The sequence below is a fragment of the Eubalaena glacialis genome, chromosome 14, assembly GCF_028564815.1.
Source record: "Eubalaena glacialis isolate mEubGla1 chromosome 14, mEubGla1.1.hap2.+ XY, whole genome shotgun sequence".
NCBI lineage: Eukaryota > Metazoa > Chordata > Mammalia > Artiodactyla > Balaenidae > Eubalaena > Eubalaena glacialis.
Window position 1 is genome coordinate 94,179,673 of NC_083729.1, and position 18,527 is coordinate 94,198,199.

The following is an 18,527-nucleotide window of genomic DNA, read 5'->3' on the forward strand; positions in this document are numbered from 1 at the left end:
CACCAGCCTCCTCTGCACATGTCGCCTCCTGTTGAACTACGGCCCAAGTGGCCGGCAGGCAGCAGGGTGCAGAGACCCCCGGCGGGCCACCTTCCAGGCACAGTGGGACTCAGCAGCCCCCAGCCGGGTCATGGGCCTTCCCATGTGGTGCCTTTGGCTGGTTGGCTGTTTCAGGAAAGCTTATTTGGCCAGGAGGCCCTTTGACAAGAGCAGGGTCACGGGTCTGGCTCCGTCCAAGCCAGTCCGTCCGGCTAAGGCCTTTCGGCCCCACTGTGGCCAGCAGTGCCCGGGTCTGGTCAGCAGAATAGCCGATCATCAGGGTCCCCTCGTGGTCCTCTCCTGTCCCCTCCTGGCCCCCCACAAAGGCGGCATGGGTAGAATCCAGTAAACATGGGGTCACCTCAGCCAGAGCTTGATCTTGAAACAGACCTCAGATAATTGAACTCTGTCATTCTGTGTATCTTACTTTGAAAATGTAGTGGAAAACCACTGCTGATAGTAAAACGATGGAAAATTTGAACATACAGATTTTAAAAAATATTAACTCAAAGCCCAGCTCCCTAAGTACCAGCATTATCATTTGTATGTAAATTTCCCCATGTAAATGCACCCATCGTTGTACAGAAACAAGCTAAACCTAGGTGTCCAGTTCCTTCACGCCATCCCGTTCGCTGTGCTCCACCAGCCCTCCACACCCACCCGTGCAGGTCCTTCTCCCCGGTCGTGTGGGGCTGTGTTGTTCTGCAGACGGAGTCTCGGGTCAGCCCTCTCCTCCCTCAGCCCTTTCTTGAGGCTGAATCTTCACCTCCTGTGGCTGCAGAAAGAATGATACCAGCATTTCCTGAGGGCTCGCTCAGAGCTTTAAATTACTGTGTCTAATATTCCAACTAACCTAGAAGCCGGGGGCCGCGATGGCCCCATTTCCTCATCCCTCCAGGGCCTCTGTCTTCACTGCGTGATTTCCAAAGTCTTGGGAACCAGGGATTCATATTTTGTCTGGTATTCAGTTGTTCCGGGTGGAGGGTAAATCCAGTCCCTGTCACTCGACCGTGGTCGGGGCAGAAGTCCACGGCTCGATGGCATAACCCGTCCAGGGTCGCACGCTGAGAGCTGAGGGCAGATCAACCCTGTGCTGACCCCCGAACGTACACGTCCAGGTCATGCCCCCCTCTGAGCCCCTGGTCGGCCTCCCCTGCTGCCTCATCCTCAGGGTGTCCAAGCACATCAGACTCACCGTGTCCAGTGCCCAGCTCGTGACCTCCCGCGGGTCTCGTGCTCCATCCCTTCTCGCGGCATCTCTGGCCAGTCGCAAAGGCCGGAAACTCGCTCATCCTCTTCCTTCGCGTCCTTCAGCCCCTGAATCCACTAGTCGTGTTGGTAGAGGGGGAATAACGGCCCAGACGTGTCCACGTCCTAATCCCCAGAACCTGCGAATACGTTGTCTCCCTTGGCAAGAGACAGGGAACTAGAGACGGAAGACGGTCCTGGATCCCCTGGGTCAGAGTCAGAGAAGCGAGAGGACTGACCGCCTGCCTTGCTGGCTGTGAGGACGCAGGCCTGTGAAATGGTGACTCCGTGCTGCTTCGGGCCCTGGGCTTGCGGTCACTCGCTGGCGCCTCCCCGGGAAGTCCCTGGGGACGGGGTGGTGGGGACACACACGGCCCCCAGCATGGGCTGCCGGGTTCACGCCCAGCCTGGGGCGCTGGCTGGCTGGGTGACTGTGAGCCATGCACCTCCTACCTTAGGCCTGGGTTCCCTCATTGTGTGAAATGGTGACAGAAAGCAGCACCTGCCTACAGGCTTTTCTGAGGAGTAAATGCGTTATTCCCGGCGAAGTGCTCGGAGCAGAGCCTGGTCCCTGGTGAGCTCTGGGTGGGGGGGTGGCCGCTTTTATCCCTGCTCTTACCCTCCTTACCCACGGCCTCCTGCGCATCCAGACCTCTTCTCGCCCTCTCATCACCCTGACCGCCGATCCACGACTGACCGTCCTCGGCGGAGACATGGGCTGGTGCCCTCCCTACCAGGTGTGTCTTTGGCCTCCAGGTGCTGCCCAGGATCCACAGCTGGCTCGGGGGGCTCCCGGGGCTCCCCCTGCCCCTGGTCCTCCAGCCTCTGCTTCCAACCTGCAAAGCTTGCCTTCTCCTCCCTCTCCCTTCAGTGGGTGCTCAAGGAGCCCCTCTGGCCACACCCAGCCTCGGCCCCCGTCGTGTGCTCTGTGGCGCTGCTCTTGCTGGGACCCCGTGTCTATAACGACCTGCCTGACGCCTGTCTCCCCACCCCAAGGAAACCCATGAGATCGCAGGCTGTGTCTGCGCCCCCAGCCGGGCCTGGGCTCAGGTGGTCGGCGGGTGCCGCCTGCCTGCTCCGTGTCAGCGAGCAGGGAGGGCCCCTCACTTGCTCGAGGGGAGCCGTGGGCCTGGGTGCTGTCTCCCTGGCTGCGGGGCTGTCCCTTCCTGGGGGCAGGCGTGCCCAGCGAGCAGGAGACCCGGAGTCTCTGGGCAGAAAGGGATGTCCCCGCCTTCCTGGCTACGCAGCATCCACACGGCAGCCGCAGGGACAGGTCTGCAGAGGAGCTGGGTCCCTCTCGCAGGTGCAGAAGCTCAGGGGGAAAGCCTCCGGGACGTCAGTGACCTGGGGATGCGGGTGGCGTTCCGTGTGGGTGTCGCACGTTCTCAGCCTGCCAGAAGCTCCGTGTCCTGACGAGGAGAAGTAGTTCTGACGTCCGCCTGAGGGGCTGCTGACGGGCCGTGGTCCCGGCACCCATCGTGGTCCCTGAGGGAGGGGGGTTGGGAGGCTGCCTCGGAGACCAGACTCGAGGTTGGAGCTGGTCAGCGATGGGCAAGAATGACCCTCCCCGCGCAGCAAGAGGGTCCTGAGGCAGTCGGTCCTGTGTGGGTTGTCCTGCCGCCCCAGGCCTGTTCCAGGTGCTTCTCTGTGATTTGTGCTTCAGTGCTCTTTGTGCCCTGGGGACCCACACGTGGTGACAGGTCACCTTCCCCACCTGCCCGGGGCCAAGGCACCAGCAGCTCCTGAGGACTCTGCCCAAGGCTGCCCGGCTCCCTCTTCATCTGGGTCCCTGTTCCTCCGGGGTCCCTGTCCTGCCCTGTGGGGGGCCTCCAGGAGGGGAGGACACCCCAGCTCCCTCAGCTTTGAGATACCCCTGGGTGTCCCCATCTGGGTTAGTTTCCTGGAGCTGCTGTAACAAACCGGGTGGCTCAGAGCAGCAGGCAGTGCCTGCTCAGTGTTCTGGAGACCAGAGGTCCAAAATCAAGCTGTCGGTGGATTGGCTCCTTATGGGGCTGATGGAGACCCCACCCAGGCCCCTCCAGCATCTGCTGGCCGCCAGCACCCCACCTCCTTGGCTTGCAGACGCGTCGCCCTAGTGTCTGCTCGCCACCTTCTCCCCTCTGGTGTCTCTGTTCTTCTTTTCTGTCTCGTGGGATAATCTCATCTCAGGATCCTTGCCTGATATTACCCCTGCAAAGACCCCAATTCCAAATAAGGTCACCTTCACAGGCACTAGGGCTATGACTTGTGCACATCTTTGGGGATCAGAGTTCAACTCTCCATGCCACCCAGTACTCTGAGCAGAAAGATGGGATGCCACCTGGGGAGGGCAGGGGCGGCACGAGCCAGTGTGTGGTGAGGGGACTCGGGGGATGATACCCTAATCATGAGAACTAGGGGTTCCCTAAGGATAGCCCAGCATCATCTTGCAGCCGAGAGCCCGCTGCTTGGCCCTCACCCAGCTCACCGTGCACCTGACACTTGGCAGGAATCTCCTGCAAGGGGGCCATCCCTCCGTCGTCTCGCAGAGTAGACCCTTGAAGCTTTGCGCGCCTTGGGTCAGGCAGGAGAGGCAGTGCTTTACATCCTGGCACCCTCTAGCTGCCCCTCTGTCCACTGTCAAAGGACCGATTTTCTTTAGCTGTCGGGGACACGGTTTCTAAATAAGCTGACGTGTTGTAGCATGAAAGGTTTTGTCTGGATTTTCTTGGCCAAACGCAGGAGGAATGAATCCGAGTCCTGAGAATGAAGGCTGGCCACCCCATTGCCTCTTTCCGTGATGGACACGGCACCACGCTGTCCGAGCCAGACGCGGGCCGAGCGGTTTCCTGAGCTGCTGCGGGAGGGATGGGGGTCGCTGGCTGCCAGGCCCCGTCGGGGCTGAAGGACGGCTACTAAACCCAGGCAGCGGAACCCGGGCCCGTGGAGGCCACAGAGTCAGGCAGCCGAGGGGGCCAGATGCCCAGACTCCACCCGGGCTGCTCCCTGCCCCTGGAGCCTGTGTCCACTCATTGTCTCCTCTTGTCTGTTTCCAGGACGCCTCGGCCGGATGCACCCCAGCGGCTGAACAGCAGGGCACGGCTCCCAAAGTCCAGCTGCCCCTCAACGTGTGAGCTGCCGTTTATGTTTTTGGGGTCCCAGCCTTCAGCGCCTCCCCCCACCACCCTGTAGCGTGTCCACGTGGGGTTTTCTAGCGTGTCACCTGCTTGGTTCTGTGCAGCTCACAGGACTGATGGCGGGGCCGCCTGGCCAGCAGGCTGGCGGGTTCAACGTTACTGCCCCCCGGCATTCGGTACAAGCGGGGGAGGGGGTCCAGATATTTGATGACACTTTCACTGGCCACTCAAAAAAGGGCCCCAGAGGCCCCTGAGGAGGTGGGCGTGGGCCCCGCGGGGCAGAGGGCGGCCAGAGCAGCCGGCGTCACCAACTGCCCAGATGCAGCTCTGTGGTTTTTTGTTTTTTGTTTTTTTTTTAATTAATTAATTAATTTATTTTTGGCTACGTTGGGTCTTTGCTGCTGCGCGCGGGCTTTCTCTAGTTGCGGCGAGCGGGGGCTACTCTTCGTTGCGGTGCGCGGGCTTCTCATTGCGGTGACCTCTCTTGTTGCGGAGCATGGGCTCTAGGCACGTGGGCTTCAGTAGTTGTGGCTCACGGGCTTAGTTGCTCCGCGGCATGTGGGATCTTCCCGGACCAGGAATCAAACCCGTGTCCCCTGCGTTGGGAGGCGGATTCTTAACCACTGCACCACCAAGGAAGCCCAGCTCTGTGTTTTAACAGACCACTGCCATCCAGTGCGCAGCAGCTGCATGTCATCCCCAAATCGAGCCACATGAACCGTTGTTGGGAAGTGAGATGCTTGTCTGTTTAGAGAATCTGCTCTTGTTAAAAGACAGCTCCTAAAAGATGTGCCGTTTAAAATCGCCATTTAAAGAGTGCTCCGAAGAATCACATTGCTGGCTGCTCTGTTATTTGGCAATGAGTTCAGTTACTTGAATGACCGTTTAAGGTGGAGAATATGAATTTGGCAAACAACGTGGCAAGGTAGGAAGTTCCCAAGGTCCAATATGGCCAGAGGGACACTTAGAACCTGTGTAGTGGCAGAACAAAATGGATTTCAAGCGAACGATGCCTTTTGAAAATGCAGTTTGCCCGTGTTCAGAAGGATTCCTAGAAGGCGGTCACATCCGCTGGTACAGGTTCACCTTCTTCGAGCCCAGGCCAAACGCTCACCTCTATCTGGCGGCAGACAGGAATCCCTGAACGTCCTGCTGTGACTGGGTTATTGCCGAAACCAACTAAGCCAAGGACATTGGGACCTACCTATCTTTGCATAGCTTCCTGAGGGGACGTAGGTTAGTAAGTGCTGTCTTGATGTCTTTAGGCAGAAATGCAGGCCTCACCAACACTGGACAGAAGGCACCGTCTTCCAACTAGGTCTCCGGATGAGTTCCAACGGCCTCCACTCAAACCTGGGGACGGGGCACCTGGGGAAGGATGGGCAGTGGTCTTGCTCATGAGAACTGGGTGCAGGACTCTTTACCTGAGGAAGCAGGCCTGGTCCATGGGAGACAGTGAGGCCTTACTGTAGTTCCCCAAGTGCAAGGCGGGACAGGAGAGCTCGTGAAGCATGAGGCTCGGGTGTTTCATCTTAGCGTCCCCAGCAAGGTGCCTGGCACGCAGGCTCTCAGTAACTCTTCCTTGTTCAGAGAGAGCCCGATCCTCCCCTCCTGGGCACCGAGGGTCCTGGCGGCAGCCCAGAGCCCCTGCTCTTGTACATCAGGTCAGCCACCCAAGGAGGCTGCTCTGCCTTGGAGACCCAGTTCCAGGAATATCACTCCCTGAGAGTCATCAGCATATCCTGGAGGCCTCAGCCACATACAGACTTCCACATCACTGAGGGATTTTAAGTTTGGAGGGACTTCTTTCTCCCCCTGCCCCCGCTCTGCCCTGGGGCATGAGGGGGTCAGTGTGGTCCCCAGCCCCCCGCCAACTCCCTCTGCCTCACTCCCAGAGCATGGCTGTCCCTGTTTGGGTGGAGGTTTTCATTTGGGTAACAGAAGGGAGTCAGATACATCTTTCGAAGGGCGATAAGCCTTTTGGCAGGAATGTGTCTGCTGGCCATGGTGGTCACCAGACGGATTGTGGCCAGCATGAGCGTAACGGACTACTGCAAGTTAATGCGCGCATTCTGTGGTTGTGTGGTTTGAAATCAGAGACATTGTACCTCCAGCTTTGTTCTTCTTTCTCAGGATTGCTTTGGCTATTCGACGTCTTTTGTGATTCCATACAAATTTTAGAATTATTTGTTCTAGTTCTATGCAAAATGCCATTGAAGTTTTGATAGGGATTGCATTGAATCTGTAGATTGCCTTGGAGAGTATGGACATTTTAACAATACTAATTCTTCTAATCCATGAGCACAAAATATCTTTCCATTTTTTGTGTCTTCTTCAGTTTCTTTCATCAATGTCTTATAGGTTTCACTGTTTTCACCTCCTTGGTTAAATTTATTCCTAGATATTTTGTTCTTTTTGATGCAATTGTAAATGGGATTGTTTTCTTCATTTTTCTTTTGGATAGTTTGTTGCTAGATTTCTGTATATTAATTTCATATGCTGCAACTTTATAAAATTCATTGATGAGTTCTAGCAGTTTTTTGGTGGTATCTTCAGGATTTTCTATGTATAATATCATGTCGTCAGCAAACAGTGGCAGTTTTACTTCTTCCTTTCCAATGTGGATTCTTTTTCTTTTTCTTGTCTGATTGCTGTGACTAGGACTTCCAGTATTATTATTATTTTTTAAAATTGGGGTATAGTTGCTTTACAGTGTTGTGTTAGTTTCTGCTATACAATGAAGTGATTCAACTGTACGTATACATATATCCCCTCCCTCTTAGACCTCCCTGCCACCCCCCGCCCCCGCCATCCCACCCATCTAGGTCACCACAGAGCACCAAGCTGAGCTCCTTGCGCTATACAGCAGGTTCCCACCAGCTCTCTGTTTTACACATGGCAGTGCACATATGTCAGTCCCAATCTCCCATTTCATCCCACCACCCCTCCCTGTGTCCACACATCCGTTCTCTGTGTCTTCCAGTATTATGTTGAATAAAAGTGGCAAGAGTGGACATCCTTGTCTTGTTCCTGACCTTAGAGGAATTGCTTTCAGCTTTTCACTGTTGAGTGTGATGTTAGACGTGAGCTTATCATATATGGCTCTTATTATGTTGAGATATGTTCTCTCTGTATCCACTTTGTTGATAGTTTTTATCATAAGGGGATGTTGAATTTTGTCAAACGTTTTTTCAGTATCTATTGGGATGATCACGTGGTTTTTATTCTTCAATTTGTTAATATGGTGTATCACATTGGTTGATTTGCAGATGTTAAACCATCCTTGCATCCCTGGAGTAAATCCGCTTGGTCACAGTGTATGATCCTTTTAATGTATCAATATTTTTGAATTCGATTTGCTAATATTTTGTTGAAGATTTTTGCATCTATGTTTGTCAAGGATATTGGCCTGTAATTTTCTTTTTTTGTGGTGTCCTTATCTGGATTCGTTATCGGGGTGATGCTGACCTTGTAAAATGAGTTTGGTTACCCTCCTCTTTAATTTTTTGGAAGAGTTTGAAAAGGATAGGTATTAAATCTTCTTTGAATATTTTATGGAATTCATCAGCGAAGCCCTCTGGTCCTGGACTTTTGTTTCTTGGGAGAATTTTGGTTACTAATTTATTCTCCTTGCTAGTAATCAGTCTATTCAGATTTTCTATTTCTTCATGACTCAGTCTTGGAAGATTATATGTTTTTAGAAATTTTTCCATTTCTTCCAGGTTGTTGTTGGTGTATAATTGTTCTCAGCAGTCTCTTATGATCCTTTCTATTTCTTTGGTGTCAGTTTTCATTTTTCTTTTTTCATTTCTGATTTTATTGGTTTGGGCCAGTTCTCTTTTTTTCTTGATAAGCCTAGTTAAAAGTTTGAGAATTTTGTTTATCTTTTCAAAGAACCAGCTCTTAGTTTCATTGATCATTTCTATTGTTTTTTTTTAGTCTCTATTTCATTTATTTCTGCTCTGATATTTATTATTTCCTTCCTTCTAGTAACATTGGGCTTTGTTTTTTCTTCTTTTTTCTAGTTTCTTTAAGTATAAGGTTGGATTATTTATTTGAGATTTTTCTTGCTTCCTGAGGTAGGCTCATACCACTATAAACTTCCCTCTTAGAACTGCTTTTGCAGTGATCCATAGATTTTGGATCATTGTGGTTCTATTTTCATTTGTTTCTAGGTATTTTTTAATTTCTCCTTTGATTTTTTCAATGGTCCATTCATGTTGTTTAATTTCCATCTTTTTGTGGTTTTCCCCAATTTTTCTTTTGATTGATTTCTGGTTTCACACAATTGTGGTCAGAGAAGATGCTTGATATGATTTCCACCTTCTTAAATTTATTGAGACCTGTTTTGTAAACTGGTGTGATTAATCCTGGAGAATGTTCCATGTATGCTTGAGAAGAATGTGTGTTCTGCTGCTTTTGGATGGAATATTCTGTACGTATCCATTAAGTCCATTCTTCTCCTGAGTTTGGTGAGCATCATTTTGACCATTACTTTTAACTGTTTATCAGGTAGATTGCTTATCTCCATTTTGTTTAGTTCTTTTTCTGAGGTTTTATCTTGTTCTTTCAATTGGAATATATTCTTCGTCCTCCTCGTTTTGCCTGATTCTCTCAGTGTTTGCTTCTATGTATGAGGTAAACCAGCTCCTTCAGCTCCCAGTCTTGAAGGAGTGGCCTTATTAGGAGATGTCCTGTGGGCCCAGAGGTGCAATCCTGCCTGGCCACCAGAGTCAGGCACTCGAGGGTCCCCTGTGTGGGCTGTGTGCAGCCTCCCATTGTGGGGGTGCCGCAGCCACTGCTGAGGCATGCTGGTGGGTGGGGCTGGCCTCCGAACGGCCGTGGGCCCAGCCGCAGCAGCTGCTGGGCGCTGGTGGGCAGGGCTATTGCTCAGCTGGCTGGGAGGCCTAGCCAAAGTGCAGGGTGGGCGGGGCTTCATCAGGGCATGCCCACTGACACTAACAGGTTAGATGGAGCATTCCAAAATTGCGCCCACCAGCCGGCATTAGCAAGGTAGCCCGAGATCACGGATATGGCTCCCACCAGAGACTCAGTCCCCAGGGAGCATCCCACCTGGTCCCCGCCTCTCTGGCAGTTGCTTCAGCGTCAGTAAGTAGACTGTGAGCGGTTCAGTCTGGTATTCTTGCGCTGGTTTTTAGGTTGAGTGAGTCTGCACACTCAACTCCACTGAGAGCGGGTTTTCCATTCCCTGTGCTTCTGTAGTTTTCCTGGGTATTCTCTGTTGGTTTTCAAAGCCGGGTGTTTGGGGGCTGGTCTCTCTGAGCAGGATCTAGGGTTGGGGGCTGCGTGTGGAGCTTGGATCCCTCACTCCTCAGGGAAGAGACCCGTCCGCTGTGGTCCCTCCTGACTGGATTGCGGTGGCTGGGGAGGGGTTTTCCTGGGCAAGTCCGTCTCTCTGCTTCCCCTGCCCGTCTCCACGCTGTCCTTCTACCCTTTGTGGTGGAGGCTCCGTTCAGCCAGTTTTCAGGTCCCTTTCCCAGGAAGTGGTCCCACGTGTGCTTGTGGACTTGCTGTGTCCGTGGGGAGAGGCGAGCTCGGGAACTTGCTGTGCTGAACCCTCTCCTCAGCTGATCCTGCTGATTGCGAGTCAGCGAGCGGCGCGTGTCTCGCTGACCTGAGCCCGTGCGGCCCTGGCAGCCAGAAGAACAGGAGCAGACTCCTCCCAGGAGGAATGGAAAGGAACCTTGCTTGTTTCAGAAGAAATGAGCAAGCCGTCACAAGGAGGCGGAAGGGTGTGAAGTTAATGACGGCGTTAGAGTTCTTTAATCACTGCTTGATTAGAGTCTGTAGACAATTAACAGCAAGTGAAGATCTTCTACAGGAAAGAGCAAGTAATACGGTGAGTGACGGCTGTTCCCAGCTGGCTGCTGTTCCCACGATGCCAGGCTCGGCAGTCACGGCTGCCACTGCCGGCCAAGGGCGCCGGGACGGGGCCTGACATTCCCCCCCGCCTCACACGGGGCTGCGTCTGCCTGGAGGAGGGGGTCGCCTCTTCGATGGGCACGAGAGCCCCCTGCCGGCCACCAGGCTGTGGGGAAGAGGCGCTGGGATCCAGACGCTCCCACTCCTGCCTGAAATCAGTACCTTCAGTACCAACCTTGAGTGTGAACGCACAGAGGCGAATCCCGGGCCTGCTCTGCATGTGACGCAGGACCCCCTGCATCCTCGTAGAGGCCTGTGCTGAGCTCAAGGCCTTAGGAAGGAGTGGAAAGGGAGCATGGGGCGCCGGGAACCACGCGGCGGCTGCCTGGTTCTCCCATTTCCCACAGGCCCGGCTGGGGCCCCCAGGTTCCATGAGGATCGAGGATCTTCCTCCAGTTTTCCCAGGATGGCAGCACGCAGTTCTGGTGGGCGCGGCTGAGGGCATGGGGTGGGAAGGGGTGCAAAGGATGCACCCTACCCTGTGGCCGCACTCGGACCTGGACGGAGTGACCCGGCGCACGGCAGGGACCACAGAGCCGCAGGCTTCGGGCTGGGAGCTGGCTGGTCCCTCCGGGGCGTTTTCTTGAGTCACAACAGGGGAAACAGATGCCACATTCCCTGGCCAGCGCCGCCTCAGCGCAAGCTGCATGCAGATGTGCAGGCACCAAGTGCAGGAGAACGCCCGTGGGGGGGGGGGGGCAGAGGTGTTCCAGGTGAAGTCAGATTTGTTTACACTCCACCCCCCAGCCATGCACACTAAGAGGCTGAACTTGAAATATTGAGACCAGAGGAGGGATTACTCCTCAGAGAACAAATTGAAAATAAAGATGAAGACAGCATGGCATTAGTGCCCTGGTGCCACTCAGCACAGGCCCCCCACATGGAGCCCCCACTCCCCGGCCTCGCCCGCCCAGGCCTCTCCCGAGCCTCCCGCAGTGCCCCTTGCCCCCGCCAGGTCCCTGGGGCCGCGGAACCACCAGCCTGCAGCTCACTACTGTGTAAACAGAGATTCTCCATCTTTTTGAGCCTCAGTGTGCTCAGCTGTGAAATGGGCAGGTAGCCCAGCCTCAGAGCTCACGTGGGGCTTGGGCAAGACCATGAATAATGCCAGCTTCCTGCCCTGCACCCTCGTCCTGCCTCGGTCCATGGCACCCGAGGTGGGGTGGGGCTCTGCACGCTGCCCCACGGGCGCAGCTGCCCGTCAACAGCTCCCCGTCAACAAGGTAGGGCAGAGTTCTGACTCTGATGACTTGGAGGAGGAGGGCACCTCGTTCCCCCGGGGCTGAAGGCATCCTTGGAAGTAAGCCCCTCTCCCCCGCGTGGTTAGCGCCCGAGGGGCGCCAGAACCAGTACGCATCCAATAAATAAATAGCTGAAACTGGGAAGGAAACCTCGCTTCCCCCATTAGACTCTGGGCGTCCCACGTGAGGAAGCGGGACGCAGAATAGATCCAGTCTGCCTGCAGACTCTCTCAGGACGCACCTCAGCAGAGCCCGTGGCCCTGGAGGCCGGCGCCCCCGCCCCTGCGGGGCCCACAGTTGGTCCAGGCCGGGCGAGTCGGCTGGTGGTTTCAGCCAGGTGCGCCTCAGTTGCCCATTTGCTGCCTTTATGACTTCATCAGAAACCGTGGTGTGTTTCTCTAAAGTACCAGTGGGATTTTGAAAGAAGCCTCTTCTGATTTAAAGGCTTAGTCCAGATGACTTGAGGCCCACGGTCTGAAGAATGCTCTTTCTTGTGTGATGGGAAGATGCTGAGAAGTCAACACAGACCTTGTTCCCTAATGGCTCGGGGATCCCAGAATGCTGAGTGAGACCATCAGCTTGTCCCTGGAAACGTTACTCTGTCGTCTGACGGCCGCTCCCCAGATCACAGACACACACACGGCTCGTCGGCTCTTCGCCGAGGTCGCTGACACTCACTTGCTTTGAAAACCTGAGTTGACTCCGCCGTGGAGGTGGGTGCTGGCGGACGCTGCGCCGGGGGTGGGGGGCCCGCCCTGGGCAGCTGAGACCCCCGAGCCTCACGCTCTCCACCCGGGGTCTGTCCTCTCCCGGCAGGGACGGCGCCCCCTCCCGCAGGGGCCCCCGTGTCCACAGCTCCACGCTCCACGGCAGGTGGCCCCTGAAGTCACCCGGTCCCAGGGGCTGGAAGGGTGGGTGGGGGCAAAGAAAGAGGCCACCTGCCGGGCCCTGGTGGAGGGACCCTGACCCCCCGGGGCTGCACGCCGGTTGGTATCCGTGTTAAGAGACTCCCTTTCAGCTCCCGTCTGGGCCCCTCGTCCCGCCAGCCCTCCACCTCCCTCTGGACCTAGCGCCCTGTGGACCGACGCCTGTGTCACCCATCCTCTGCTTCTGTTCGCTTCTTCCCTTTCGTTTCTGGAGAGCAGCCCCTCTGCCTTTCCTTCCATCCTCCCGGGAGCACCTCCCAGGGCACCCCCTCCTCCTTCTGGTCCCAGCTGTGCGCTCGGACCCCAAATGAGGAAACTCAGAGCCCGCTTCCCCCACTTATCCTCAGAGCCCGCTTCCCCCACTTATTCTCAGAGCCCGCTTCCCCTACTTATCCTCGTAGCCCAGCTTGCCCGGCAGAACTCGGGGCTGGATGAAACCGTTCCCAGTGCAAACACACGTACACACAGCACACACACACAAGTACATACATGCACACACACGCACACACGTGCAAATGAACACATGCACATACATGCACATGCGGATACATACATGCACACATACACATGGACACACGTCCACACACACACCCCTTTTCCTTCAACAGTCTTGATCTTAGTCTCAAAACCAGAGTCCCTATTTTGTTCTTTCCATAAATGTTGAGTGCGCGTCTGCTTGGTGCAGACACTGCTCTAGACCCCGGGGTGGAGCGCGAACAGAACACGAGCGTCTCTACCCCGTGGGGAGCGCGCTGTGGGGGAGGGCAGATGAGAGGGGAGAGCCCCAGGTGGAGGGGGCAGGTGCAAAGGTCCTGAGGCAGGAGTGTGCCTGTGTGTGCCGGGAGCACCTCAGTTTGCTGGGTCCCCTTAGCTGGACAGGCACACGTACCCTCTTCTGGGTGGATCCCTGGGTTCCCTCAGCAGCAGATGGACGCAGCCGCAGGGCAGCAGGTGGCCACCCGCCAGGATCCCAGCTCAGGACAAAAGATCTGCCCCAGAAGGACAAGCTGCCAGGACTCCTCACGGGAGAAGGGAACCTGCACTCTCCACACACACCCTCCTCGAGGTCGCCCACTCTGCAGTCCCGTGGGACAGGAGCCTGGGAAGAGGGGCCTCAGTCAGCAGGACTTCAGCCCACAGACCAGGGGTTCGAGGGAGGATGCCCAAGTCATCATGCTTGCCCACATGTCCCCCAGCTTGGCGTCCCCCTGGCCACTGTGGGTCACTGGCAGCAGAATCAGAAAGACTGTTCTCACACCACCGAGGGGCCGAATGAGGCAGACGAGTGAGATCTGTGTTTCACTCTGTTTCCTTGAGAGCAGGTCTCATCCTTATCGGCTCACAGCCCCCCAGGACCAGCCCAGCGGCCCTCCCCCCATCCTCCCTCCCATCCTGCCCCCCAGTGAGGCAGGCTGGGTGTGAACACAGTTTTCATGGGACTTTGGTTTGTAGAGATTCCTCTTCGCCCTCCAAGAGGCCCCCAAGCAGCACACACGTGCAAGCAGAAGGATGACACCCAGCTCTGTTGATCGCCTGGCATCATGTGGCTGGCGTGAATCTTCACCCCAGACAAGGAGGTCCTCCCGATGGGGCCTCGTTCACCCTCCCCGAGGCCCCGGGTCCTTCCTCCTGTCAGATTTGTCTCTAAGACCCAGTCCATCCTCTCACACCCAGTCTCCCTCTCACAGGGGAGCAGGATAGTGGTGAGGCCAGGCCTTCGCCTGGCGGGGCAGGGGCACCTGAGTGGCGCGGGTTTTGTTTAGTTTATCTCATTTTACTGAATTTTACAGCCAGGACGCCTGTGCTCTGCGGGGCTCTCCGCCTGTTCTAGCCTCTTCCTCCCAAGGCCCCTCTGAGCCAGGAGGCCTCCCTTCTCCTCGCCTGACCCCAGTGAGTTGTGTCCCATCTCTGCGTCACCTGCTAAGAAGGGCCTCCAGGGTCAGGAAGGTGCTCTGGGGGTCGGTGAGCTCCTGTCTCCAGGAGCCCGCCTGGAAGGGGCAGTGTGCCCATCAGGCACGTCCTGGTAGGAGGCCCAGGAGATGACACTTCTTAAAAATGCAGCTTGGGACTTCCCTCTCGGTCCAGTGGTCAAGACTCCGTGCTTCCATTGCAGGGGGCGCGGGTTCGATCCCTAGTCGGGGACCTATGATCCCACATGTTGCGTGGTGCGGCCAAGACATATTTCTTTAAATGCATCTGGTTTCCTGCTGGAGTGAAGGCCCCGCCACTTTTCCTGCCCAGATAGCGTGAGCAGTGTATTTGCCTGAAACCACTCTCTCGTTAGGTCAAACCCACCCGTTCCACAAAGCCCCAAGGTAGCAGAGCACATACAGCTGGTGCCTGAGGGCGCAGCTTCTAAGCCCTAGGCCAGGGTTCACACCATTAAATTGTTGCAAAAGGCTTAAAAGAAAAGCAGAATTTCAATTAGTCACAGATCTAAGGAGTCCCTAACTGGGCTGCCTTTTCTTTAAAAGGGCCCCTGAGTCTCTCCCAGCTTAGATGGATGGGTAAGCAGGCAGGTGAGACGAAACGAGGAAAACCCAGCCCGGGGCTGCGTAGCTCACCCCCGTTTTCCCGAAGGCTTTCTCTTGCCCAGAGCATCAGGCATGAAGCAGAGAGAAGAGAATGAAGCAGGGGCCCAGAGAGCTGGCGCCACCATCTGATCTGGCAGGTCCTCCAGGGCCTCGGGCGAGTCGCGTGGCCTCCGTGCGCTCCGCCGGCCGGCTCAGTGCAGGGCGTGAGGGCCGTGGCTGCTGGGTCCCCAGGGGAGCTCGGTCCCGTCCCTGCCCGCCCCTCCTGGTAGCTGCTCCCGGCTGCACCCCTTCACCGGCCTGCCTCTCCTGCCGCAGGTACCTGGCGCTCTACGCCTACAAGCCCCAGAAGAGCGACGAGCTGGAGCTGCGCAAGGGCGACACGTACCGCGTGCTGGAGAAGTGTCGGGACGGCTGGTTCAAGGGCACAGCGCTGCGGACGGGGCTCTCGGGCGTGTTCCCGGGGAACTACGTGACGCCCGTCTCCAGGTGAGGCGCGCCCACGAGGAGCAGAGCCGCGGGCTGCAGCTCCACGCGGGGGCGTGCATTCCAGGGCGGGACCTCGTGGGCACGCGGGCATGTGTGAATGCATGTGCGTGTGTGCACGTGTGAGTACAGCGGGGGTGTGTGCGAGAAGCACATGCCATTCACACACGTGAAGGCAAGATTCCATATTCCCAGAAGTTAACCGTTATTATTGAGCGGAGCATTATGGGTGATTAATTTCTTTTCTTCCTTGTGATTTCCTGTGTTTTACAAATTTACTGATAGTTTTTATAACCTAGGAAAAGAAAATTTAAAAATTTGCTAGAGATGACCCAGGGTTGTCAGATGTTTCCATGGAGGGGAGCGTCCACTGCAGGGTGGAACCCTGGATTACCCAGCCCTGGTTCACAGCCCAGGACACGCAGGTCCGCTGGAGACTCACCCTCAGGCCTCTGCTCTCTTTGGAACAAGACTTCCAGGAAGATAACTGAACAATGCCCAAACCTGCACTGACGCCGGACCGACTCGCACCTTCGAAGCAGCGGGGAGGGGAGCCACGTCACCCACGGTCCCTCCTGGAAAGGCCCACCATTTGTGAGCCCCGTGGCCCCGTGGCCCTGGACGAGGAGGCCCTTCTCCCCACAGCTGCTCCGCAGAGGCTCTGCTTCCTCGGGGCCCTCCCACATGGCCCCGGACCCCGGCGGCAGTGCCTGCCCTCCCCCACGTGTGGCTCCAGGGTTTCACGACTGAGATCCTGAGGGGACAGAAGGGATGTTTTCCCAGCTCTTAGACAAATGGAAGGCATTTGATCCCTGAAACTGGACCCCAGGAGCTTCCCAGCCCAGACCACATGCTCAGAGCTGGTGCACGGCTCAGCGCCGGCACGTGCAGGAGAGACCCTCAGAGCCCGTCTCAGGGTCCTGTGCTCCTTTGTGTTCCTGGGCTGTCGACACCAGCTTCACCTGGAAAGTATGGGGCGAAACCGCAAGTTCCCCGGCGTCCCTCAGGAGCGCAGGGCTTGTCTGCACCCTTTCCTGGAGGCCCCAGAGCCAGGAAGCTGTGTCCAGAGGGAGACGGGTCCTGCTTCCTGCTGCCTGCCGCCTGCCAGATGCATCCAAGCCCATTCCTTCTGCATGTGTTGGGGACACACAGCTGTTTGTTAGACTAAATCAAGGCAGTGGCTCTGGAACAAAATATCTGATTAGCATCATTTCTCTGTTTCTTAGGGTTCTCTTGCTGTTTCTCAAATATTCGCATCGAGAGACCAGGCCGTTGTAAAGGGGGCTCTGCTGCCAGCCTGAGCTCTGGGCATCGCATGCTTGCAGGTGTTCTCTTGGTGGTGCTTCAGGATTTGTCCCTGGACCACGTGGCCTCCGTCTCTCAGGGCCTTCGTCAATGGCCTGTGTGGTGTGGTTGCATCTGTGCCCTCCCCTGACGTCATTCTGTTTATTTCCTCAGGGTTCCTGTAGGCGGGGCTGGGCCACCCCGGAATAATGCGGTCGGAGGGTCTCCGCTGGCCAAGGGGATGGCCACAACCCTTCACCCAGGCGGAGGGAGTCTGAGTAGCCCGGCCACGGCCCTGAGGCCGGCCCTCCCCCTCACCATGGCCCAGGCTCCGGCCCAGCACCAGACAGTCTCGCCCGCACTGGGCAGTTGTCTGCGGCACTCAGTTCAGCCAGCGGCCAGCCAAGCCCGGAGCGCCGGCCCCCCCGGTACGTAGCAGGCTCCCATGGGCCTCACTCTGCTGGAAAATTTGAGGAGGGTGGTCTCAGGGTCAGAAGTCATGAGCATCCTTTTGGCCCAGGTCTTGAGCAGTCCATGGAGGGGCCTGTCGTAATCATGAACTTGTGCTAATCTTGGGGGATATGTTGACTTAATCATGTTAGCCTGTTCTGGCAGCTGGAATGGATTAGAGAATTCACAGGTGTTTATACACTTCAGGTAGCCAGAGGACTGGGTTGACCAGTGAGGTGACCTTGGCACCTCTGGGCACCCTCGTCAGCCGCTGTGGGTCACCTACATCCAAGTGCCAGGTGCTAAGGGGGTCTCCCGATTAGGCAGCACCCCCAGGACAGAACCGGTAATGAGACAGATCCAGAGGGTCCCTTCGTGAAATGCTTTGAGGCTGGAGGGAGTGATGGCCATTGAATCTTCACCTTCATGCAGCTTCACCAATAGCCAGACTGACCGGAATTCAGGAGAATCCAGGTCACTCCCAGTGTAGTGTGAGATGACGGAAAGTGTGGGGTGGATCGTGAAGGCATGAAGAGGGTTTAGCACGTCTTGCTTGGAAGCTTGACAGTGAGCTAAGAGGAGCTGCTAAGCGTGGCTCACGTGATGCTCCTGGGAGCCAGGCCAGTAACTTTCTGACACGTAGAACCAGTAACATTGTCACTGTGCAGTGACAAGGGACCAGAACAGGAGGATGTACCTCTGAATTTCACTTAAATGACACAGAATTCCTTTTCCACCCCAACCTTATTCTCAGAAATCATCTCTCTTCTTTTCAAAGTAAGGCTTAAAGGACAAAACATGTGAATTCTTTAGAGCAGTAAAGTACACTGTTTTCTAGACTCTGGCCAGCCAGAGACGGCCCGCTAGGAGTCTCCAGAAAGCATCTCCTCGGTGTGAGAAGCCCAGACAACACTCAGCACAGTGGGGCCACAGTCCCTCCCAGTTGCGGCCGAGGGGCACGAGGGGGGCGGGTGTCCGGGCGCCCCCCGCCCCCATTGTCGGGGAAGAATTGCTGAGCGCTGGCGGGAAGCCCAGCGTTTCAGAGCGGGCCCTGCTCTCAGCCCCGGGACTGGCCCTCGGGGAGGCGGGGCCCTCGGGGAGGCGGGGCCCTTAGGGAGGCGGGGCCCTTAGGGAGGCGGGGCCGGCGGGGGCGGGGAGTGCCTGGCGCGGGGTCTGCTGGGGGCGCTTGTGGAGAGGCTGGGGAGGGGGCTCCTCCGCAGGGGTCGGTCCCAGGCGGAGCCGCCTGTAGCACCCAGGCAGAGG

General features: G+C 56.3%; 1 protein-coding gene across 1 annotated transcript in view; it reads left to right on the forward strand.

Annotated features, from left to right (window-relative positions):
• The window catches only part of SH3RF3 (SH3 domain containing ring finger 3), a 218,669-nt gene that overhangs the window by 146,701 nt on the left and 53,441 nt on the right, over positions 1-18,527 (forward strand). The window contains exons 8-10 of the mRNA XM_061210569.1: positions 4,359-4,396; positions 15,363-15,533; positions 16,989-17,242. Coding sequence (XP_061066552.1) covers positions 4,359-4,396; positions 15,363-15,533; positions 16,989-17,242 — 463 coding nt within the window. The remainder of the gene's footprint in view (positions 1-4,358; positions 4,397-15,362; positions 15,534-16,988; positions 17,243-18,527) is intronic.